Genomic DNA, 27,009 nt, shown 5'->3' on the forward strand with positions numbered 1-27,009 from the left:
ATCCATCAGTGTAAACCTTATCCATCAGTGGCGGATGTTTTTGTTTTTGTGGGGACCGACTGACGGACTTACCGGACGGACTAAGTGACGGACTGATGATTACATCTCAGTTCGTCACAGAAAAAATTGCGGATTGACGATTACCCTGGCCACTGACGGATGACGAATGACGGCTCCGGTCCTTGTCCGTATTGTCGTTATTTTCAATGTGATAAAAACTTTTTTGATGCCTCATTTTTTTTAACGCAGTTGAAAGCAGTGTACAAGACTGAAATATTCACACATGATAAAATGAATACCTTTCTGTCATCATCAGTGGAACAGCATTATCATCTTTATGAAGTCAAGATTTTAGTACCATGAATAATGTCACTTGCCTCACTGCCAAATGTCCAAGTAAATAAACATTTTTTTAAAAATTGAATTTCATTAGAATGTGCAGGTGTACTGTGCGGAATTGTCTAGTTTGTGTCTTTTTGTAAACTTGTTTGAAATCCACGTCACTGATACATGCATTACAGTATAGCAATCAAAATAAGTGTGTGCTTGTTTTTTTTTATTTTTTTTAATGTCCATATACCATCTTTGTCTTGTGGTGAAAGGCGCATATATCCCTACTGGTCTTTTCATATCTGAACTGTTGTCTCCATGTCAAACAGGCTGAACAATAGCACAGAGCTCCAGGGTGAATCTGTCTGAGAGAGGAGAGTGCTTCGTGCAGCCCGAGTCGGGAGATCAATATTTACAGACACTCCTCTTCTTTAGACAGCATTCATGTCACAACGAACAAACAGCCCTCCCTGCAAAGGTAATGTCCAGCCCGCCCCTAATGACACTCTTTCTCTTATCCACCCCACGCACACATGCATTCCCCCCTTCCCTCCAATACATTCTGCACTGAGACAAAAGGTAAAGGTTGACAAAAGGTGTCTGTGGATCTTTTGAGTGGCACACAGCGGCCCGCCGTCTGCATTCACCCAGCAATTATCTCCATGCCGACTTAATCCTGGCTGTTAAGTGGCCGGCTAAAAGCATGTGTACACAGACACACACACACAAACACAAATGGGGAGCAGGAGTGCAAGGTGGTGCACGCCGTTTATCTGCGGGCGTCGTCGCACACCTGATATATGGCCCGGCGTCACGGGAAGCCACTCTTCATGACCTTGACAGAGATTGGAAATACAAATGCGCACATACGCACAACAGCAAAGCACACACGGGTAATGCAGGTTCTAGCGTCAGATGTGGCTACTGGGCTTTAATGGACTCGTGTCATGTCAATAAAGGACAAATTGCCTTTGACAGGCTTCCAAACCACTTATATACTTGTTGCACTACTATAGGTTTCTTTGTAAGAGTTTTCATGCACTAATAAAGCTTCATAAATTGGTTGATCTTAATATAAGAAGCACTTTTGAAATAATTTAAATGACAGCTTTTTGTTTAGTTTTTTTAAGTTCAGGCAAGAACCCCACATTTGATTGATCCACAAAATGTTAAAGGTGAACGGTGTCGCAATGTTACAGGTGTTTCAGCCAATTAAAATGCACAACACATCTAGCTAGCTAGCTAGCTAGCTAGCTGTCTGGCTAATCCGTGTACTGTACTACGTACAGTATATTGTATATCACTGACGCCAAACTGAATGCGAGGATTACGATTGACGCCAGCCGTATAAAGCTTGCCAAAGGTATTTGCTAATACTTTTGATGATATAGTCAGTAGCATAATGAGATTACTCCATAAAAGTCTTTGCCCAATACTTGCTAAATTCAAAGAGTATCACACTTTGGATGGAGCTACACAAGTTTGTTAAAATCGCCAATCCAGCACTTACTATTATCTACTACCATTTTAGAAAAGTAAAATTACAAGAAATATACTGCACTGTAATGTATAGCTTCTGCCATTTATACAAAACCAACAAATGGGCACAGCAGTACGGGTCAATGGGAGCTCACTATTTGGCATGCAGGAGTTCACTGTCCATACTGCTGTTATGTATTTACATATTGAGGTTTATAAAGTGTTAACAAGTTAATTCATAATTTATATATAATATATATTGGGTGTCTGATTTTTGACATACGTGGCTCAGGCCATAATGACCGATTCCAACTGTAGGCTAAACACCTATGAAATAAAATTTTAAATTTTGCATTGCTCTTCAATAATAGCACTTAACCCCTATAATTCTGTGTAATGCACCAAATAATGAATAATTTATAGATTTGTTAACGTGTATGAATACCATTTAAAGCAAAATCGAAAATGTGCTTATTTTTTTTTTTTTTTTACTTCCCAAAGTCATCATCCCTAACCTGTCCACCAGATGCCCTCTGACTTCACTTGCTCAGGTTTACCTGGCACGTCCGCGCACCTCTCACCTACAGGTAAGTCCCTCAACACCTCATCAGTCACTTCCTTTATTTGCTGACACTTTTTTTGTTGGTCTGCCAGGTGATAATTACTTGTTTGTCCAGATTTTGTAGCTTGGATTGTTGGCCTTTGTTTGTCTGGTTTATGACACCTGCCAGCCTCAGTATCCCATAAGCCTTTGCGCCTCTCGTTCGGTTATGAAACTGCTAAACCCTGTAAAAAGGGGTGACCTGAAAATTAACAATTACATTCCAGTATTCGTTCTATAAAATTGTATCAATTTATTTCCAGCAGTCTTTTCTCTGCATTCCGTAGTGTTTATTTTAGCTGCACTGCTTGATGTACGTGATGCAGCTACATTCTGTTTTTGTTGAAAAGTCACTACTCGGCTTCTTTTTTTTGTGTGTGTCATTTAATAAAACAATTTCTAGTCACCTGACCTTTGAAACATGCGGAAGAGCCTCATTTAAGGGGCTTGTAAACTACGCCCATGGTTGGACTTCCTGAGTGGAGCGGTCTGCATGTTGCCTGCAGCGTCATGTCAGTGGTGTGTGCATGTGTGTCAATATTTCGCTGGCGTCGGGCCGAAACATTGTACCTCCGAAATAGTCACTTTTCAGGAGACTCCAAAAACGGCAAGTTTGTTTCAACCATTAGCATTGCATCATGAAAGAGAGCGAAACCATTTTCAATACTTTAGATTGGTCAGTAATGTGTAAAAGTAACACCCACGCATGTGGAACGACCAATGGTATAGATTTTTGAAAAAAATATATAAAATTCACCAAAATGTGACTTATGAGATGGACATTTCCATGAACGGTGTAAATTGTTCTACGCGTTGGAGCAGTGTAACGGCCATGAAGCTTCACAAATTGGTGCTTAACTTCATTCCGGGACAGAAAAAGATAATTTTGCAACCCTGGTTCAATGTCAATTGGCGATCTGTGAATGAATGGTATGGTTACAAAAAACCTTCAAGCCTGAGCTGTCAAATGCTGTCCGAGTGATACCTGGTACAAAATATGAATAAGGAAGTGTAACGTTACATTTGGGTCACCCTGTATCGATTGTTTTTATGCTTATGGTTATAAGAGGTGAATAAAGTTGAGTATTCACCACCCGCCACTGCCGAAACTCATCCGAATCCAGGCCGTTGATGTAAACAAGCACGTTTTTGCTACGCTACCTCGATGAAAGAGGTGCCGACTTTAAGTGGCCAATGCATGATGATACTGAGAAGCGTGACATTTTAGATTGATAACCAACCCGGAAGTCCCTCTGTCTCCAGCCTCTCGATGCGTGCGTGGTCAAAAATGAGCAAAAGCTGCCTCTAAACGGAGAGGGTTGAGTGAGGTAACTGGAGCCAGTGTGAATGGACTCATTGTTGCTTTGCCTTAATAAGGCGTGACAAGTGAGGCGTGAATAGATTCCCATCATTAGGCCCCCTAAAAATGCCCATTAGAATCAATGGGCCACGCTCCGGTCAGACTTTCTGTCTACCAGCCAGCGTGCCTCCTCTCCCTCCCACCGCCTCCACCCCCCCCCCACTTTAATATGGAGGACACTGGATACAGTTACAGCCACCCAGCCGAGGTGAACTCAAACAAGGCAACTCTATAGCCGCAGCCCTAACACCCGGAGTAATGCAGTTGACGCCACATTGGAGGGAAAAGGGCAACACGATGAGAGAGGTGGGGGACCTCTATCGTGAATGCTTGTTGGAGCGAATGTGAATAGACCTCCTGATGTTTACAAGAAGGCGTGTGCATGTCCACAAGTGTAAGTGTGTAGCAGACAACGGATCCAGGCAGCCAGCGTGGCTGATAAACTGCAGGGATTAGCAGCCACTTCTGGAGCCCAAGTGGCCCTATCAATACAGGACCGGGCCCATTGATCTGTTGTCTGGACGGGTGCTGGCGCTAATTCCTGGACCTTGGCTCTGAGTGCTGCTGGCTGGGGAGCTCGGAGGCGGGGGTTGAGACTGACTGGCTACTAGTGGCGCCATCCGCAGACCCTACTGGATTTGAGGGCTCAGCGTTTACCATAGAGCGGCTCAAAATAGCAGCCTGACCGCGGCGTGGCTAATCATTAGATAGACCGAGCGACATGCTAATGGTAATTTGAAAACACGAATCATCACAATCGGGCTCATGTCATAAACAAACACTTTGGTGGAGAGAAAAAAAAAAGAAAAAAAAGAAGTCTCTTCTAATTAGAACCAATCAGCTTGTCAGTCCGCGGAATGCTTCACATACTCCACATTATCGCGCTTAAATGACATGCTCCGTGCAAAGTCTGCTGCGAGAATTACAGAGCGTTGACACATGGAGTTTATCTGGAATAGAGTAGGCGACATTAACACCTCCTTACTGGCCGTCCCCATGGAAGATATGGAGGGCGGAAGAAGAATTAAAAGCCTCGGCGTCATGAGTGTGGAGATTTATCGGGCTGACATGCTACCTTGAAGAGTCAAACAAAGAAGAACCAGAATAGCACTGAGTGGAGCGCAGACCTCCACCAAGGCTGAACTGTTAACACAAAAGTAGAAAACGAAATTGCAAAGTATTTCTTTGTTCGGCCACATGTTGGCCATTTATTTATCTCGTCTAGATAAGAAAAGCCCAACTTGAAGACACATATCATGAGGTCTGGTGCAGGGGTTGCGTGGTGACCTACATTTCCAACCTAAATTATAGTATTTGTTCCAAAAAATGGAAGTAATTTATTCCCAACCATCCATCAATTTAATTCCCTATCATATCTCTTGGTTACACTCGATGTGCTGCCATCTAGTGCCAATCCAGAACCTTCAGAATCACTAGTGCAGGTTGATGTAACTTCAACTGTTTAAAGTGTAGTAACAATGGGGCTGCTTCTTTAACCAATCAGGTTTGAAATCCATTCAGCAAGAATGGCCTGCGATGACGCAAGCATTTACCATCCTCTGATGGCTTGGTGCAGGGATGAATGGGCATGAGGCTATGATGATAGTTTTGAGTAGTTTGAGTTTTAGTAGTTGAATGAATAAAGCGTTTTGAAATCAATGAATAATCGTTTTATTAATCAGGATCTCAATCCCAGTCAAAACAATCACGATGATTATTATTTCCATAATCATCAAGCGCTAATGGTGGTATAAAAAATTGCTGGATGGACTCCACCATTTGTATTCTGCAGTGTGGGGGGAGGGGGGGTGCAATTTCCTTGGGCCTTGCTTGGCCATTTAAGAAAATTTATCGATTGGCTTGATTTACACCGAAATTTCACGGGTTTTTTTCACAGCTCGATTCTCGTGCCATCAAAACATGATCACCCTCTGGAAAGGAAGAAGAACAAGTCGGTATTCATTGGGGTGAAACCACGAGACAATACAGTAAGCACTTCCTGTTTATTATATCATGATTGAAACTGAGTGACTGTCTGAATAAAGAGTGTTTGTGCAGCACTCTCATTTGTAAGGTTCTAAATTGCTGACGGTCCCAAAAAAGCATTCATTGCCGGTTGTTGTTGTTTTTTTCTTTTTGCCCTAAAAACAACAAAACATTTTAGAGATATTGACAATTTGGAGATGCGTCAACAAAATATGACCCAATAAAAAATACATTTTAAAAAATAAGGAATAATCAGGCAACTCCCTTAGAGCCTTATAATACAGCTTTACAAGAGTGGCCATGCAAAACAAATATGGCCAAATATGGAGTCAAATATTCTTGCTAAGGGAATGTAAAGAATGTTTTTCAGTGCACTTTTCCGATTCCTTGGCATGGCTGTGCTGTTGGTTTGACAGCTGGTCACAAACAATTTGACTGCTGAACGCCTGACTCAGACCCTGAAAAATTGTTTATGATGGCTCATAAGACATTTTGACACCAGAGGCTGTTTTGGCGTTTATCTGTTGGGGGGGATGGAATGTTTCTCTCTGCTCACCTCGCTAAGAGTTTATGGCATGTCTTCAGGTATTTCCACAAGATAAATGTACGCTTTTTGTCAAGAGGTTGGAAAAAAAAGAGCAAAAATCTGTGTTGATGCACTCAAAGGCTGTTTTGATATTTTAGTGTTGGATGGAAAAAGGCGAGAAAAACGCAACGGGATTATCGCCTGACTTGCCAGCTGTCCGTGCAAAATGTAAGATTTCCTGCATCAGTGTGACAGTGACGAATCAGCATGTGATGGGACGCCTCTTTGTTGGCCTTTGTCCCCTCTTGCTAAGATTTACTGCTGTTTTCGACAACTTCGAATTGGTAAGAAAACAAATCTTGTCCAAATCCCGTGATCTGGAAAAATGTCCTTTTTCTTTTTTTTTTTTTTTTTTTTTTTGTGCATTTGCATTTTTTGCGCATTTGTTGCATTAAAAAACAAAAAAAATAAAGCTATAAATAGCGCTAGCTCAGTTAATATAAATGGTTTGTTTACATTTGGACTAGGACAAAAATATCTATGATCAGTTTTAATAGATATTTTTATATTTATAATTATTTTATTTTTATAATTTAAAAGGTAAGGTGTCTTTGAGACTTGCCCATTTCACAAAAAGTTTGATATTTTAAATGAAACATTTATATGTCATAATAATGGTATTAAGTATATGTTATGCAGTTAAAAATTCATGTCAAGCTCCCTTTTTTTTCTTTTTTTTTTAAGTAAATGAACTGCAAGCAGGCAATGTACATGAAAACACCTAAATATGTAAGCTTGCTGACAGGGTGGACAATGACAGGGTGGACTATTTTGACTGTTCGCATTTAACGAGCACCTGGTGGACTTTCACTTGATTCAGTGCACAAGCTGACTGTGTACGTTTTAACAAATAGTTCAAATTCCTACAAGGTTTTTAAATCAATTGATTTTTACTATGACAGGGTGGACATGTTAACCTTTGACAACCACCATGTGCATACATATGACTAAAACTAAGAAACACACAAGTGTAAATATTTATTCTGCTTCCATTCTTCAGTTACGTACATAAAAATTGCATTTTTATTCCTATAGACAGTATATGGATTATAGCCAAATCCCTGTTTCATGATATTATTCTCATTGGCAAAATGTCCCCAAAATAATGTCAGCATTTTACTACTCTAGAAAAAACAAGTATGTGAACCCCCCACCACATTAGTGGGTCATCTTCACCCCTCCATCAACTCTCATCTTTCAGCCAAAGCGTCCCCCTTAAAACAACTTTTCACCTCCAAAATTCTTTCCAGAGGAAGCTGTTACCCCGGGCAGGCGCCCCTTTCAGAGGAAAGCCATTCATATTTGATTGGCGTCTGAGCAGAAATGGCAGTAATGTGTGCCGTAATCGCCACAAGTGTAATCAGGCAGGCTTCTGATGGCTTAACGGCTGGACGCGCACTCCACTAGTGTGTCAGGAGTGATATTGTATTTGGCGGCTGGGTCACATTTTTTTTTCTCTGAAAAGCTCTTTGATTTCTAGACAAGAAGCTTTTTAAGTTCCGCTGACATTTGAATCTGTTTGCCTTCTACTTTTCTTTATGTATTTGTCTTGTTTTTATAGACTAAACCAGATTTTTTGGGGGGGTGGGGGGGCAATTTGCATTCGTTGACTGTCTTACAAGAAATGATGATATTGAGATGATTATTTTACAATTTTTATTTTGTATGTTTTAACAAAAAAAAATCGCAGGTTCAAAATGATTCATACTCTTTTTCTATTCATGCCTGTCCATTAGACAATGTAATCATGATCCTTTAGAATAGTAGACATGTTAGGGAGTTGAATAATTTTCAAAAGTAAAAAAATATATAATTATATTTACAAAAAAAAGCCAAGTTAATATGGTACTATGTACAGTTAGCTAGTTAGTTAGATCATTATGACATAATTGAATAAAATGTTAAGAACAAAACTATTTTGGCCGCATTTTTTGCTTTAGCTCAATGAACAGTGTGCACACTTTGGCCAACTGAGGCCAGCACAACACAGAAATACGTTGAGACGGTCACTCCTTAGTAAGCATCAGTTGTTCTTTGCAGAGGATAAAGATTGTATGCCTGTAACTATTGTCATATTGCCTGCCTACATTTATTGCTATGTTCAAATATTTGTGACTCACACCGTTATAATACAACAGCTGAGGCTATTCATTCGCCCATCGATGGTGTTTTGCCTTGTTTGTTAGCATTAAGCTAAATGGGCTATCCTTAAGCAAAGCTGTGTGGTTGTTTTAAATGGACAGTGTCATTCAGCCGAATGACGTCTCATATTCCGAAAGACTTGCAAATCAGGTCACCTGTATGCATCTCAACGAACCGCTTGTACTGTATGTGATAATGCTACATGGTGATATCATAATAGCATTAGCACTTGGTTGGACATGCACGCTAACAAAGCGGACTCTAGAACTGCTCGACTCTTATGGCCTTGAGTGTTTACGACTATTTTAATAACTTCCATCATCGGCATTCAGGATCGTCACACAGCCAAGCTACACAGAATTAAACCAACTTTATTAGAGTCACGCCAAAACCCAACTACCATTTAGTAGTAGACATTGAGTAGGCCCCTTGCCGACTGGAAGGAAGGAAAAAAGAGGGGGGGGGGGTGTTATCGTCGCTGAATGGCTTTAATGTGTCATGAAATCGCGACAAGCGTGACATCAAGCGGGAAGTTGATGGGCAAACCGTTGAAGCGCACTCCTCTCACGCGTCAGGAGTGATATTCCATTTGGCAGACTCGTCACGTTTTTTTTTTTTTTTTTGGTTTTCGTAAAAAGCTTTTCTAGGGTTTGCTGACAAAAAGGTGCTTTTGCGACACATCCATTTCCTGTTCGCTCGTCTGTTAGGGGAAGGGAGCGGCGGTGCGAGGGGGTGGAAGGCGGCGCCGATGCGGGCTTCAGCCAAGCAGAGCCGCATTGATCTGAAACGGGGATTTATGGAAAATGAAGGAATTCTGTCCTTGGTTTTCATCGGTCTCCTTTAACTCTGAGCCAACCCTTGTCAGCGGAACACTGAGGGCTCGGCTCAAAAGTTGGAGTTATTCTTTACAGATTGCTTCTCATTGAAGTCCTTGGCACCGCGTCCCGCGCACACATGCCTGGGTCTGTTCACGCACATGTTTTTTGGGGTACTCGCTCTTCGCGGCATGTCGGCGAGGCCGCCATCCACCTAATCAGGCCTGACACCCGACCAGAGGCCCCCCGGTGCCCTCCGCTAATTTCAGCCCCAACCGGCAACCTCTCGGCTCTCCGTCCACCAGGCCGCTCCAATCAGTGCGCGCTGATGGCAAATAGCTTCCAGAGCAGTGCCAAGCCCCATTATTCCCACCACCGCCACCCGTAACTGGTGCAAGGGCTCAGGTGAAATTGGCCAAGCTGGAAAAAAAGGACAAGGGTCACCCTGTGGCTGACACATTTTTGCACTCACATCAGAGCAATCAGCCGACGTTCGGCGAGGCCGTGACAGCCTAAGTGCAGGCGTACGCGTACATGCTAACATATGTACGGAAGATGGCACAAGTAAACACACACACGCGAGTGAGTGGGGGGGGGAAATTAGGGGCTAAACAAACTCAGGATGCCAGCGAGTGCGGGTCGTTTAAGTGCTTCCGAAAGAGATCAGGTGGCCTCCGATGATTGCGGCGTCATAAGTCTTGGATATCCTCCTCAAGTGCGCCGACATAATCATAGAGGGAGGATCAAATCAGGCTCTGGGGGGAACATTACATCAGTAGGCTGTGACTAATATCAGTGGAAAAGGAGGCACATTTAATTTGGTATTGTGGTGCCAGAGAGCTCGACATTGCTTGGATGCCATACAAGCCGGCTCTGAAAGATTGCAATCATGGCTGACTCGCCTTTGGAATTTACACCACCGGACTCGAGAGAGTACCGGACGGAGCGCAGCTGAGCGGCGTTGCGCTGCGCTAATCGCGCCCATTTCAAGTCTTGTTGGACCTCGTTAGGCGTGCGGGGTACTGTCGGGTGAAAATCGGCGATTTAAAGACCATATCACAAACTCGTTTGGTCGAATTTTGTGAAAATGTCGTCGTGAACGCTTAAACGACTGCAAGTCAAATTTTTCAGTAATTTAGCAATTCGAACTGAAGTATAGTATATTGAGCAACCGTCTTTCATATCGTTTATGGTTGGTATGCCTTTATTTTAGTGTACGTCAAAGCCAAACATTACGATCAAAACATTTATTGTAATACAGATTAATTAACTGCTTTTTGGGGAGAATACATAATCACATCAATCGCAATTACGATATTTTGAAAAAAAAAAAGACTGAAATTAGATCATTTTTCAAAATGTTCAATACAACTTTAGGTAGTAGTTGGAAATACTCTTCCAACTTCCCTCTGCATCGCAAGCCACTCATCTGCCTCCGCTGCCTTGCTCAGCTTGTCGAAGGTCGTATTGATGAAGAATTATGGCTTGTTTGCTTAAGTCGGGAGGCAAGAGCATAGTTCACAGTGTCGCGGGTCACGAGGTGCAGTCGACTTGTATGCGCGGAGGCGGGGCCGTGTGAGTCTTTAAAGCTCTTTAAGTGATTCCCTCAGTGTCTTCGCCCCGAGGGAGTGAGGCTCAGCTCGTTTCAACACATCCAAACAAAGCGAGGATCGCAGCCATCGATCATCCGGGCGAAGATTTGCGACGAGGTGTTTGCTTTACACGGCTTGATGAAAAGTGTAAATAGCGCCGGGGCCCTTTTTGCACATCAAACCGTGCAAGTGTATTTTGAACAACACACAACTTGAAAGCATTGAGCGAGTTGTTGGACTCATTTGACTTGAAATTGGTCTCAACTATTTTCCAGAGACACGGCCAGTTATGCAACCGCGGATATTGCTAGCACCAGCCTTTCCTCGCTTTAGGACGTGATTGTGGCTGGGTTGCCATGGCTACGATAATACCAGGAAGCGAACAAAGAACAGAGGCCCCCATTTTCCTCAAAATTGTGTCGGCAACAAGCGCCGCGTGATGGGTTTGCTCGGCTTGTAATGTAAAGTGCACTGCAGCAGCGGGCTATACTGCTCTCACACGAAAATAAACTTGATTAACTCTGAGTGACAGGGAAGGAAAACATTCACCTTCTTGTCCTCCCTGGCGACTGGGAGTTAATAGCACACAATCATTTACCACCATGTTTGTGGAATGTTTGCTGCGTTTTTGGAGCGTGCAACCACCAAGAGAGATGATGACACATTTTTTCGTACTCGAGTATAATGCGAAGAAGCCAATTGATGTCGTTGATATTTTTTCGGCACAGTACAGCAGTCCCCAATCTTGTTTGCACCACGGACGGGGTTCCCGTAAAGACATTTCGATGGACTGGTATAGAAAGCAAATAATACGCTAATTGTGGTCGTCGTGAATGGTCCCTCATCTTGTGTTCGTAGACAGGTGTCAAAAAATTTTGCATTTCTCTGATTCACTGTCTATTATGTTTTTATTGTATTTGAGGCTACCAGTCATTTTTGGTCAAATATTTGAGTACACTGTCAGCATCATAGAGCCACACAAGTGCTGCCATTTTGGTGCGTGTTGTAGAAAACAGTGTCTGTGATTAATAACGGTCTTGGAAGCACACAGTTGTTGCCAGTCTATTCTCATGAAAATGACACCAAGATTGAAATGTTTTTAACTTATGAACTGTACAGCTTGGTTTGGGAAAATTAAAATGTGAGGGGGAACTTAAAGCATATGTACAATTCTCCCCAGGACTAAAATAAAATATCAAAACACTTTGGTTCAAATTGATGACAGGATATTTATTAATTTATTCATGATTGAAGGTGGGGAAATGGAGAGCAGCAAATAGGCACTTTTTTCACCCATTAATCGATAAAGTCCAGGTGCTAGAGCACCACTTGGGATTCATGTGTGCACGAGCCTGCTGTGCTACTTTGTTGACTCGGCATTTCTCTGCCCGCAGAGCATTACACTTCCGCGACGGCTGCGGACAAAAGTCCTCCGTAAACTGTCCGATCGGGCGCCGAAATGCCCGGAGTAGTCAAGTCAAATCAAGAACCCAATTCCTACTTTTTGTGACATTTTCATTTGGTGGTGAACTGTAAAACCTTTGGAAAACGGGGTGCATTGGCTCAATAAAGGTTGGCAAACGCTGACCTATAGAATAGAGAAAGCCTTCTATTAGTGGCCCAATGGGGAAATTCCAGTTGTGCAGCAGAAAAGTGCACAGTAGCAGCCCGCAAGAATAACCGGACAACTGGAGAGAAACTTGGGCCTGAGGAGTTTGAGTTTGCAGAGTCCCTTGTGCCTACCTTGGCCCCCGTCCAGCAAGACTCAGCTGAGCCCTCGGACACAGGAGGAGGGGGAGATAATAGCACCACTGACGACTGTGTGAGGGAGATTTAGTGTTGCTAAGAACCAACAAAACAGCCCTCGTCCTCACTGCCCGTCAGTTGCCCCCCCCCCAATCCCCCCCCACGCCCCCTGTCCCCGTCCCGTAGATCTCAACAGAGCGCCTTGTGGTCGGATTTCACACGTGATCGTGCGCTACATGCGTGAGCGTCGGCCGGGGCATGAGAGGGCATCCCGTCCGAGCACAATTCCTCTCTTTCTTTCCCCGTGACGTCTCTGCGCTGCGTCTCCTTCACCTCATCACCTCTCTGTGTATCTCACCGCGGCGAGGGAAGGAATCCACCAAGAGCATCGCGGCCTGATGCGTTTAGCAGTTCCTGCGTGAGGCGGGTGTGTGTGTTTGGCGCACGCACACGGGAGACTATGAATCCGTCCGAGACGAGACGGGAAGCGATACCGTGAATAGGGCGGCATATTTGACACGAGGGCCCGGGTGAAGAGGCTGGATGAGTTCCATGGTATATATATCCGCGCACAGGCACTCATCCCAGGAGTGTGCGGCTCCTTGTCGGCCGAGTGTTGCCACGCTTTGATCCCGGCTTCTTTCTCTCGCTTCTTTTTTTTATTTTCTCCTCACTCCCACACTTTTCCTCTCCCTCCCTCCCTCCCTCCATCCCGATCCCTGCAGCCGTCTGGACGGCTGGCTCAACAGCCTTGGGGTGTTTAGGTTTTGGAGGGATCCCAATTTCCTCTTCTAATCATGACATCATCCCCGCCTCAATAGGTTAAAGATGTGGCCAGGATATTCCCCGCTTCCTTGTTTTGCAGCCTCCCATCAAATTACGCACATTACACGTCGCCTGCTGAAGCAACACACTCAGTCCGTGTCTGTGGGGAAGGAATGTTCTTAATGCCGCTTTGGTGAGGGGTGATGAGCATGGCTTGGCTTCGGTGTGTGAACTAAGACTGGGGTAACTCAATAGTGCTGTTCATCAGTAGTTGGGAGATTGTGAAGCGCACTTGATTAAAGGGGAGAAGCTGATTAGAAGTGAGGAGTAGCTACGACCTGCCCGGCCTGTCAATATATGTTAATATCAGCCACTCCTTTGCCTCTCATCTTCTCTACAACACTTTACCGACTCAGATTAGAGTCAAACTCTTCATTTCCCCGCCCAGTTCACATCTGCGCTCGGATGGGAGAAGTGATGAGACAACATTGGTGGGAACACTTCCGGAAAGTGTGGCGTGGCCATCTCCAGGGCCCTCGGATCGGAAGGGAAAAATTCTCGCTTGTAGTGTCATCCTCTAAGGCAGCGATTCCCAACTTTTATCAAGCCAAGGGACATATTTTACGTTAGAAAAACTCAAGGCACAGCACCAAATGTAAAGGTCTCCAAAAGTACTGAAATAATGGCAATTTCATCTTTCTATTTACCGACTCGCTGTGGAACGTGGGCCTGTTTAGGTGAACACAAAGCTGATACAGGGTTCCTTCAGTTTAAGGAAAGTCCAAATCAAGACTTTTTGAGTCCATTTAAATGAAATTTTAGACTGACTTCCCATTGTTCCCAAATGTGTCCCATGTTGTCCAAAGCGTAATTTAGAGCTATGATGTTTCAGGAAGAAAATTCCACCTTTGCTGAACATAACCCTTAATTTATAAATGTTACTAAATATATTGCTCTATTACATATTATATTATTATAATCAATATTATGAAATCCTGAAAAGAAAAATCAAGGGCTGCATCTCTGATTAAAAAAAATATTAAAAACGTGTTGACAAGTGTTACGTTTTGCGTGTTAATTTGAGATTAAAGACTATTTGCAGTCATGAAATGTGATTTTTTTTTCCAATTACGGCCTTGTTTTTAGATTCATGGGTTCGGTGTCTTTTTAAAGATCGACGGGAACCCTCACATGACTCCTCCTGTTGTATGAATGGAAACAGGTGAATACACCGGTTAATTGTAGTGTTGGGAGCCATTGATCTAAGGCAGTGACTCCCAACAACTGTGCACTAGCGTGACAGGTCATCGGGTGTGCGGCGGGGAATTATCCAATTTCACTTAATTGCTCCAAAAACCTTCAAATAAAGTCTTTGTTCATCTCTCTATGCCAGGTAGCGACAGGTGGAACAATTAAACGCTCTTCCATTTGATGGCAGAAGGTACAATTAACCTGCTTGACCACCTGTTGCCATTCATACAACAGAATAATAGCTTTGTGTCCGAACCAAAAAAGGCCCATTCATTTAGTGCATTTTGAGCGAATAAGGACAATATCTGCCTCCACTTTTTGCGATACTTTAATGCAAACTACAGTATGTGCCTTGGCTCAGTATACAGTAAGTAGGGAAACACTGATCCACGGCGCACATTTGGCACAGTGGCCATTGTCATTTGTTTTTCAACTTACACGCATGTTGCACTTTTGGCCACACCCCCTCAGTGATGTCACACCAGCTGTTTGAATTTGGACAGCTGCAGGCTTGAAACGCACAAGCACAGACAATATAGACGTTCTGTATTTCATGTGGGTTCTCCTGTGCGATAATATGGGATAAAAATGGGATGTATGTATGTATGCATGTATGATCCAGTCCATTACAATCTGATTTTGCAAAGTTGATGTTGACATGTTGAGGGTTTGCAGTGTTGAAAAGCATTTTTGAAAGCCGCCTGAGTACACTAACCCCTCCCCACCTCAATTAAATTCGATTCTCAAAAAATGGCCAATCAGAATGTCATGACATTATGAAAGTGTGTAGTTGCAATAAATAGTCACAGCGAACGTATATTTAGCTTCAACCAAAAAACAGCAGCACTAGCAATACTATGCTAGCATTAGCATTGTAAGCAAGCCGCAGCTGCTACATTGGTAATGTGACTTATTTGTCGTGGAGAGTTACTATAACATGTCATGTTATGGTTTGAAGTTTTATCTTTTGGAATATACAATCGAGAGTTGGTAAATGTACTTTCCAAAGTTGGCTATTTCACCGTAGTTTCTGCAAAGCTCCAGTTTTAACAAGTATGACAAATGTAAACAATTTAAAATGTATTATTCTCTTCTAAACAACTTTTCCAATTAAATGAAATGCCTTTATCCAATTCAATAGACAAAACCAAAAAAAATCCAGCCAGATTCCAAACTTGTCTCTCTATTGGTTACACGGGACCTTCAAACTACACATCCAAGAAAGCCCTATCATCATTGTGAGTCGTCACTTTTCCCATCCACCTGTTCCTGCGTGGCAAAGTCTCCTGGGCTCCATTTAGATGAAGGTTCATTCAGCACCTCTCACCCAGAAACCTGAGCCATCAAGGGAGGCTTTCAGGCCCAAGTGGGCCCAAAAAAATGTCGCTCTTAAAAAGATTTTAATCTCCAAGGGGCTCCATCACTCTTCCCGGACCACTAACACTTCCACGTTCCACCTGATTCTCTTTCACCATTCATTTGGAACAACCCCTTCAAGCATGTCACATTAGGAATGCAATAAAAGTTGGAGGTATCATCAGCGCTAAGACAACTCGACTACACATCAACTTCCACTAGTTTTAAAACACTATAGTAAACATAACAGTGATATTTCGACTCACTCCTGTTACCCAAAGATTTTTTTTTTAAATGTTACTTTTAAAGTACATTTTGGGTTGAATCATTTCAATGCGCTAAGTGTCGACATGCCATTAGCATACATTCCATGTGGCGACATTTCACGTTTCTGCTAACTCTGTGCACAAAACAAACTCTCCTGTTTATTAGAGTGCATAAAATAATGAAAATAAGTTGCCTAAAATGGTCCAGGACCAGTACACACTTTGAATTCGGTAGTTCAAATTTATTTAGAGTTGAAAAAAGGATGAACTTTTACTTTATTTTACAAGAGTTACAACAAGCAAAAGACACAGATTTGGTGGAATGGCCAAAAAATAATACAAAAATTGTACGTATAGAAATAACAGACAAAGGTAACATTTCGGTCTGCTGACAATGACTAACAAAGTTACTCTAATGCAAGTTCAGCATATGTAATAATATTAATGATAATAATAATAATAATAATAATAATTAAAGGAATGCCTGAATGCCATAAATAAAACTAGGAATGCTGTGGTCCGGCAATGTATCTCACTCTCACAGGGCATCCTCCACTTGAAAATAATTAAAAATGGAGAGAAAAGTTTAACTTGTTACAAAACACAATGATGACATTGAGAAGAAATGTCGTATTTATTGGACATCCAAGCAAAGTGTTGCCATTTGCTTGAACTATAAAAATAAAACAACAATAAATTTCCGTCTTTTTTTTCCAACTCTGAACTTTATAATACACATACTGAACTGCTCAAAAAGTTTCTTTTACAACTTATTTGTATCTCCTTGTTTTTGTACTGAAACTCATATTTGATGTAACATTATTGAAAGTAACGAATTAGATTTTTAGCATAAAATAAAAATTAAAAAAATTAAAAATTAAACACAGAGTATAGTTGAAAAATGAAGAAGTACAAAAAAAATGTAGGTGACAAAACTGCTGAGATTATGCCCCACCGCCCCAGCCATAGTTGAAATATCATCAAATACGTTATATAGAGAAATGAATCACTTTCCTTTTGGCCTTTCTGTGGCTTGAAAAATTTCTGAACAATGCAAATTGCTGTCTACCATGCAAAGACATACTGGGCCCCCAAGACCACCACGTCTTCCTACTCCTCCTTTAACACCAGGACCTCCTCACACCTCCATGACTGGGGTAACCCGGTAGCTCAGTAACCCCACCGCTAGTGACCTTCACCCCTGATGTTGGTGCTGCTAATAATAACAAAAATAAGCATAATGTATTACGTTCTTAATACATAAAAGCAACCATGTGAGAAAGGCTAAGCACACGCACTAAGCCCCCCCCCCCCACACACACACACACCACTTGAAAGCTTTACGTCACAGTAATCCAGCTCATTTGTTCACATATCAAATACAATGTAAATATCCCATAACTATTTCAAATACACTGGTGTTGTTGAACAGCAGTCTGTAATTATGTTTTGTTAAAAGAAGGCTTTATATATTGGAAGTTATAATGGCCATCATGCCCCTGATACCATGTGACTTATTACTACACATTTTTCAGACGGGCTAATGTTTTTGAGTAACTGGACTAAGTGAAAATCCAGGGACGCAAATAATGTGTCAATTTAAACTTTTGTTTTTTCCTTAAGATAAACTTAATGTATACTATTGTTGGGATAAAAAATAACACAAATATATAACAAAAATATATAGTATAGCATTTCTAAAAGTTAGGTCCTTCTTGTGGTGTGTTCATGGTGGTTTAAATCAGACTTTTAAATTGTATTTATGAAATATGCAATCGCATCAATGTGAAAGACTGTTTGTGCAAAACAAAAACATGTAATTTACAGTTAATTTTACTATACAGTTAAACATTTTATTTCGTGGGCACAAAAAAGGACATGGATTTGTTGGAATGGCCCTCTCTACACACACTCTTGGATAAGTTTGATAAAACAAAACAAAAAATAATGAGACTGCATATTCCTAGTTTTATTTGCAGGTCAAGCATGGAAATTACCCCATTTCCGAGGCTCACTTTTACTGCAATCTATTTTAGCATCATTAGCGGTGACCTTTATATTCTTTAGTATTGTTTCGAATGGACATTGTTATGCAGCAGGAAATAATCAGAGCAAGCTCACACGTCACAAACCTAAATAAATCCCAAAACGGAGGCGTGTGTGCGCATGGAAAGTCAGCGGTGTAACATTTAGTGGGCAGGCTAGCATGCGGACCGAGTGTGTTTTACATTAAAGGCGAGGGGTGGGGATGGGGGTGGGGGGGGGGGGGGGGGGGGGCGAGTGATACTGCGCTTGAACCTGGCATGTAGTAACCTTTATGGTGGTATGAGAGGGGGCTCAAGTCAAACTGACACAGCCGTTTTTAATTCTCCAGACTTTTCATCTTTGGCTCCGGCTCGCTCAGCGCAGAGAGAGCACTTTTTCTCACGGCCGTGATTAGAACCTTTGCTTCTTTTTTTTTTTACACCAGCGCCACGCTAACAAACATTACGCGTGTAGCGGAAGCCGGCGGTCACGCCGATCTCGCGAGTACCTGACGGCTCACCTGACCCAAGCGAAGGAAAGAGACGTTATACCGCCCGCCGCGGCCTCGACGGCGGCCGGCGTTTCACCGGCTTTGATGACCGCTTAGCATGCGTACGCGGCAGCTTACGAGAATATCTCCCCTTTTTTTATTTGCAAAGTGAGAACGGTGGAAGAGGCGGGTGGAATTGGAGTCCTCCGAGCCTGCTGTTCCCAGCCGGTGCGGCTGTAGACAGCTGGGCGCCCGCTACAGTTAAGATCAGAGGCCTTGATAACCTGGGCTCTGATTTATGGAGAGCAAGCAGCCTCTGCAATCACCTAATGAGCTGGAGGACGCCCAGTGTTTACATGTTTATTAGATAGCCTAATGCAGTTGGCCTGGACCCTCTCCATATACAGAGCATAGAAAGTCTACACACCCTCGTTCAAATATACAGCAGAAAGGGTGAGGCACCATTTGCCCAAGTTTGGACGCGATTCACCCTGTTGAAAATGTGTAATTATGTGTTCCGTGGTCAAACAAGTGTAAAAAGAAGACCACACAATATCTTCCGAAGTCATCTCCCTGCAGCGCTTCATTTGATTACCGGTAACTTTCAATTTATTTTAACTAACACTGTATAGTATCATAATATGTGTTAAATGTTGCCCACTCGGCATCCATTGCAGCCCAATCATCCCAGAAGGGGGATTCCCCCAGCTGTGGTCCCTTCTAAGGGTTTCTCATTTTTCCCCAGATGGTGTTTTTGGAGTTTTTCCTTGCCCTCCTGGGGGTTAAGATCAGGGGATGTTGTTTATATGTTGTCAGCTATGGGCATGTGAAGCCCTTTGAGACTTTCCTGTGATTGAGGGCTATAGAAATCAATTTGACTTGACTTGACTTGACAACACTCCCTGAACTTAGCAGGTACGGCCACCTTCCAAGAAAAGCAAGGAATTGACTAAAAGTGGTTTTAATTGCCTATATTATTAGTCGAAATGGTAAATATACCACAAGGTATGACACCTTCAATATTGCTCTTGAAATGTAATAGCTTACAGATGATTTGTTTTTAAAAGAACACACTGCATGTGCATACAATTGACACCGATAGCTACTTTCCTGTCAGCCAGAGCTTTGTCGCCACCTTGTGGCTGCTAGGGTAGTAGCAAAGAACAGGTATCAGAAGAAAATGTAAATCGGTTAGGCGGTGGTTTACGGAATATTCTTCTTCTCGTGTTGTTCTTAGGTTTAAGCCCCCCCCAAAAAAAGTATGAGCAACGGCTTGTATCTCAAATCGGGTCCCTTGTATCTCAAGGCAGCACTGTAGTTACATTTTCATTTTCATGTGAAAGTGAAAAAAAAAAAAATCTTTAAACGGTTGCTGTGGCTAATTTTGTTTTTGCTTTGGAAAATGTATCTTATTTATTGAAAGTCATGTAAAAAGTCCATTTACAAAAGACTCAAACGCCCTCTCTCTAGTGTTGCCAGTAAATAAACAACCCGCCAATGGATACTTTCTATTGTCCTGATTAGTCTGACGTGTATATTTTACGACCCCCAGCAGAAGCTATTGTGTGCTTCGGTGGCACGAGTGCTCTTTAAACACACAATACAATATGTTATTGTTGTCACTATTTGGGAGGGTCACGCAGAGAGTCCTCACAAGGCGGTGAAGCTTCTTGTGATCGTGAACATTACAAAAATAAACACAATTTAAGAAACATTCCCATTGGGGAGGGGGTGGGGGTGGGGGTATAGCCTTTTTTTATATATACAAAAACAATAATGCACAACAGATCACTTTTGTGCTCCCTTTCTTTGTCTAACTTGTACAACCTTCCCAAATGAAATATGTTTTCCATCAAAATAGCCAGGATGTGTGTGTGTGTGCGTGTGTGTGCGTGTTTTTCTTTTCAAGAGTCAGACTAAGTGCTGCTGCTTGGCTCTTCTGATGTGGGATTTTGGCGAGAAAGGTCGGTCGGGCACGATGACGTGACATGACGTTTAAATGCAACATGTCACGATATGGAGGTTTCTCCTGAGAGAATAATATAGGCTTGTACCTCCTCTGAAAAGGATGTTTTAACATAATCTCAAACACTATTATCCCTAGAGAATTTCACAATTGAATGTACTGCATGTCAAGTGAAATTGGGTTTTAGAATAAAATTTTTAAAAAACTACTCATTGGATACATTCATTTAAGCCGAATAAACGCCTCCGTCAAATCGTTGCCTCCCTTTTCCTCATCAGGAAAATAAAAAGGTAATTATTTCAGTTCATTCATGCTATTGTTCACATATAGATAATAGATATCCCGTTTTGAAGTATGTTGCGAGCCAAAACAGCAGCACCGAAGCACGTAATGTCTCTCCGGGTTTGGAGACTTGCCCCGAAGTTCCCTGTTAAGTGTTGTCCGCGCTCAGCTCCTCGTCATTCCACGTCCAGTCGGGGCAGACGGGCGGACGCTCTTCGGAGGCCGCCCGACCTCAACGAATCACTCTTCCTCACACAATTACCTCCCGCTCCCTTCCTGCGCGCGGTTGAGTGCGAGTGTCGCCCGCCTGCCTGCCATTGTGTGCTAATTTTAGGCCCATTATTCTCCGTAACAAATGTGCCATGGGCAGAGTCACTTTCACGTTAATAGTTTGCACCCCAAAAGGGAAGTCTTCCCCCTCGTCGTGGATCAAAGGTCTCGCCTATTGTATCGAACTTCCTGCTTCTGGTTTTAGGCACGCCGTCGCTTTTCGGTCTCGCTCTCTCGACCTGCAACAAACCACTCGAGGAGTCGAGGGATCACGCGGTGCCGCCAGAAGATGCCCTCTGACCATCCAAGTGATTGCCGGAGGTGATTTGTGAGGCGCTGAAAAGATGAAGCGAAAGCTCATGCGCTCGAAGCAGAGCCTGCACAGGGCATAAACAAACTAATATTAAAAAAAAAAAAAAAAAAAAAGGTTTTATGTTTAGGTCAAGATGGCTCGCATAGATTTTTTTTCTAATAAAGCTTTTTGCATATTTTCATTTACTTATCTAGATATACATACACATATATATGTACACATACATACGCATACACATGTATGTATCTATATTAGGGCTGGGACGATACACTTCTGCCCCGACCCGGATCCCGATACTTGGGTTGCGATCCGATACGTTTTGCGATACTTAAATATTCTAAAAATATATATTATATTAATTATATTAATATAATAATATATCTAAAAATATATGTATATATTTATAAGAGGTTAAAAAAACGTATGCATGTGTTTCCAAAGTATTAACTTAAGTGCCATTTGACATTTATTCAAGTGTCACTATTGAAAAATGCATCAACTGTTCCAGTACGTGTTCCTGACACACAGGAATGCAAGGTAGAAAAAATGAAGAAGATAAATAAAACTCCAATCGCAAAGCTCAACTTTAGTACAAAAGTACATTATAGATGGTGCAAAACATAACATCAGTATTCTGCCCTCCCTGAGCAGACTGAGTACAGTTTGGCAGATAGCAAAGAGTCCCTCAAAAAGAGTCGGATGATGCTGGTTTCAAGCCCTTTATTACACTCCAGTTGAAGTTAACTGTAAAACTAAACACCCAAAACAAAGAGGATTACACATAGTGCACATTCGAACATAAATCACAGTAGGCCTACTTTGTTTTATTTTGGCTAATGCACAATGAAAACGCCATTAACTCGCTAACGAAAATTAGCACACCACTCGCGACACTTGAGTCCCTCAAACAATGGGCACTTATCCACAAACGCAGCAGGAAGGCACACAGAGAAGCATAAGTACAAAACTCGATTGTCATTTTCTTCTGCTCCTCAGTGTAACAACACGTATCTTCTTCTACTTCTCACTATAACTACATGTATCTCAATATTAGGACCCACACTGCCCCCAAGTGACCAAGTCGTGCACAGCTTGAATAGTGCTCCCATCAAACACACGCACACACATACAAACAGGGCAATACATAAGGTATCAAAAGTATCGACACTTCGTCAATGTATCGATACTTAATATCGGCACAAAAAGTATCACGTTACATCGCAAAATGATATTTTTTCTCAGCCCTAATATATATGTATCTATATATATATATATATATATATATATATATATATATATATATATATATATATATATATATATATATACACATATGTATGTATATATATATATATATATATATATATATATATATATGTATATATACACACACACACACACTTAGAAAGAGACGTATACACGTGTAGCAGTACTTCTCACTTCTCACTTTTTACGTCCTCCCCTTTGTTGCTCCGTCAGCTAAAGTCGCCGAATGTGACGAAACGGCTCATCACCTTTATTCTCTTCGCAGATGGCGAATGATGGAGGGCCGCGGCCGGCATTTCCGTGACAGCGCTCAGTTCTAAATAAGACCTTTCAAAGTAAAACAGACAAGTGGGGCCTGCAGATGATCTCCTTGTGATCTTATGCCGCCACAATGCGAGCTTCGTGCCAGACTGCACCTCATTTTTCACGCACAAGGTTTCTGCTTTGGCGTATCACCTCAAGTGAGTTACTGCTTTGGCCTGATGTAACTACGTGTCACAGGAAGCTGTACAGTGTAGCCGACCCCATCACACGGGGATGCCTGACAGGCAATAAATAATCAGGGGGAACATTTTACTCCCATTATGGCTAAAACAGGGACTGTTACTGAACCAGTACGGACAGGACCCCGTCCAAAAAAGGTTCAAACCATTTTGGCTGGCTAATTACAGCGTTGATCCTGCACTTTTTCAGCCTCACGCTCGGGTTTTGAACCCCACCCAAAAAAAAGATTTGCCTGTAAAACGAAAACAAAGTGATAATTGCCAGCCACGTTGGGTTTGGAAAGCGTTCAAAATCAATAGGGAGCTCGCTTTGATCTTGAGAAATAATCCCTGAAATGCAGGAAATCCTGGAAGGGAGGCATGTAAAATGTCGACCTAATCTGACTGGCCGTCAATGCAGAAACTCACGCTTGAAACAAACATTGTTTTTTGCCAAATGGAAGCAAGGTATTATGTGCTTTTTTTGGGGCAGTTTTTAAATCTTAATTTCCTTGTTTGCAAGCCCGGTGAGAATCACCTGTGGCGCTAAACTCATATTTAGGACTGTAGAGATTGTCTCTTAAATGCAGATTTATTTTTGTTGGAAGTTGGGGGCTCTTCTTCCTCTGTCAGTATTCTGCCTTTTCCCCTTTCCAAAGAACTTCTCCCCAAACCTTTGTTTTTGCTAATTCTCTTGCAATGTTGTTTTTAATGGGAAAAACGGCCGCTAGGGTTATAATCAGATCCGGGCATTTTACTACAAATTGAGCGTCCGTTATTCGCCATCCGTCTGCAGCGTGGGTACCCTTCAGTCATCTGCCTTTTTTTCCAGGGGCTAAAAAAAATAGTGTATACTCTAGGCCGGTCCGCCTCTAATTTTAAACAGACCGACTACGCTTTCACTCGCTTTTCGCTGCTTTCACTCTCGTCTTGAACTTCTTCAAGCAACATGTGCAACAAAAAGGATTAAAACGGTGTACCTTCTGTACGCAAACTGCCAAAGGGAGTTCTGTCCTCTTCCTGAAGAAAGTCTTCAAATGCGCAATAAGAAGGCAGACAAGAACACTCGAAATGATCAATCTATCACGATGCATTTTGATGTCTAATAGCCTCTGTTTGCTTGATGCTAAAGCCGCCCCAGGGACTGGTAAAATAGAGAGAGATTTCCTCTAAGGACTTCCATCCTACAATGGATGGAAAGTGTGCGTGTACACAAATCAGACGCACGCACACGGTACAACACAAAACAGCTGCGTGTTGTAATTCTGTGATAAACACATATGAGGATGTGAGAACATTGCACCGTGAGAGGAAGTCACTCTCTGATCCCGTAATGAGGGACCGCACAGAAGGTGAAAGGCGCCGCCAAAAGCCGAGGGGAGGACGATGGGCGGCGGGGGTGGGAGGGGTCGGGGCGCGGCGGCGGCGGCCATGTTCCGTGTGTCATCGCGCGCGTCCCCCCCCCCCCCCCGTTAATGCGCCGCGTCCCCCATGGGAGCGACATGGGCCCACAGAGCGAGAGGTTTGCTCACGATACTTGAGGTCAAGCATTTCCCTCGCAGCCACCGAGGCTGATGATTTCACAGAAAGCGTGTAGACAGCCACAGTTAACTCACCACTGGAGGAAATGTGTCTGCGTGACACCGGGAAAGAATGTCTTCCATCAACAATGTGTGTGTATGTGTATATTTAGTGAAAATAACTATGTATGGTCATGTAAACTGTGACGGCGACGGGAACACAAACATTTCACAATGTTTTATTTTGAGGGGGAAGAGAGAAAAGTGGGCAGTACTGATGGCTATGGACAAATGGGCTTTTCTTCTAAATCCGTGATGGTGAAAAGTAAAGCGTCACAATTTCGGGGTGGATCGGAAAATTATATGAATCGGAAAACAGATTTTGATTTTGACAAACCAAATCAAATTGTTACATTTTAAAATGTACCATTCTGGGATTGTATCGCACCTATGAGTGAAAATGTGTATCAAATCGTCTTTTATGAGAGATGCAGACCAGGTATAGATAGGTTTGATTTTCTTTGATGATTTTTTTTTTTTTAATGTAATTAACTTGAATAGTTTAGGATTTGTGGAGCTTTCACATGGCCCGTGAATCCATTCAACCCATTAAAGCCTCACAAGCACGTTTCTACCACTAAAGCCGGGAGCGCTCTCGAGTGTTTCTCCCGTTAAAGTCGTGAGAGCGTATACGTCATTTTCTTTTTTTAAATCAAATTCTCTGTCTCTGAGCCAATCAAATGCATCAGAATATACATGTGACGGTGTGGTGCATCGTCGGAGGATATCTGGAATTTTTTCAAGGAGTGATAGCGACACTATAAGTCTATAAATCATGGCAGTGATATAGACAGCGCACTTGCGGACTTTAAAGCCGTGAAACCTACCAAACGTGATATATGGTTAAGATCGTAGACAATGACGATTTCAACGTCTTAGTAAGAGAATACAGCATGGTAATTACCACTCGATTTTTCAAATTGAAAATAGTGCTTCATTTGCATCGTTGATTGAAACAGTAACGACTAATAAACTCGGGCTTGTGTGAAAGCCACATGTCTTATCTCTCAAATTCTTTTGGAATTATGTTTCTATCAAGGGCTGAGGTATTAATTATGTTGTAGGTGTTGAATTTCCGCAAAAATGTCAGGTTTTCGAGTCACAAAGACGACCGTAGGTTTTAAAGAGATGTCTCACGAGGGGCTTCAGGCTTTAATGGGTTAAAGGGAAGTCAACCCAAAAATGTTCTTTACAAGAATATGTTCTATACAGCCCCACTAGTCTAAACACGGCATTTTGATTGATATTTCCTTTGTGGAATATGACTTAAGTAGTAAAATCCACCTGTTTTTGTCCATCTCAGCTTCAAAAAACAGGTTCGCCCTGATTGGTTGTTACCTGAGCCCTAAGCAACTGTGATGACATTTCCAGTCGACAGCAAGTGACAAAATGGCCGCCCCCTGAGATGGCTAAAAAAGGGGTGGATTTTGCTGCTTAACTCATATTCCACAAATGCGATATTAATCGGAATGCCATGTTTGGACTACTGAGTATGCATAGAACATATTGTCAAGAAAATTTGGAGTTGACTTCCCTTCAACAATGTCTTTAGGACACTGGCTGCTTCTCCGTCCACTGCGGCCTCAAGCGTATGAGGAGCTGTTATAAGCACAGTGGAGTGAAACAAACACAGACAAATTGACTTTATCCTCTTCTGCAAAGTTCAGGGGTCTGACAGACGGACAGATGCGGCCAGATGGGAGGAACAATATCTCTGAGGATGTGTATGTCACCAAGTCACGGGCCATCTCATGGAAAACGGCAGCAGGATTTTTGAAGCCGGCGGTAGTGGTGGCGGCAGAGAGGGACAGTGTCATGTGGAATGGCGGGGCAGTCGGAGGGGGGGGGGGGGGGTCTTTGTGCCTCCAGGCAGGTGGGGGTGGGCCCAGAAGTTAATTGGTAGTTTGGGCTTTGACGGTGAGTGGCGCTGACAAGTCTGTGTGGCCGGAGCCAGCCAACCCGTGCTGCACATTCACTGTGTTGCGGGGCATGCACGGCGGCAACTGTCACAGCTCTCCGAGCGCCAGCGCGAGAGGCGGAGAAAGGGCCAGCTAGGCAGG

The 27,009-nt window shown here is 42.6% G+C and overlaps 1 protein-coding gene across 1 annotated transcript in view; it reads left to right on the forward strand.

The window, feature by feature from the left end:
* LOC147135627 (uncharacterized) overlaps nucleotides 1-7,902 on the forward strand; it is a 162,370-nt gene extending 154,468 nt beyond the window's left edge. The window contains exons 6-9 of the mRNA XM_086053118.1: nucleotides 660-808; nucleotides 2,311-2,396; nucleotides 5,668-5,758; nucleotides 6,441-7,902. Of these exons, the coding sequence (XP_085909244.1) occupies nucleotides 660-664 (5 nt within the window). The 3' untranslated portion in view covers nucleotides 665-808; nucleotides 2,311-2,396; nucleotides 5,668-5,758; nucleotides 6,441-7,902. The remainder of the gene's footprint in view (nucleotides 1-659; nucleotides 809-2,310; nucleotides 2,397-5,667; nucleotides 5,759-6,440) is intronic.
* Nucleotides 7,903-27,009: the final 19,107 nt, after the last annotated feature.

Source organism: Filicampus tigris, chromosome 15, assembly GCF_054856515.1.
Source record: "Filicampus tigris isolate MCC_2025a chromosome 15, RoL_Ftig_1.0, whole genome shotgun sequence".
NCBI lineage: Eukaryota > Metazoa > Chordata > Actinopteri > Syngnathiformes > Syngnathidae > Filicampus > Filicampus tigris.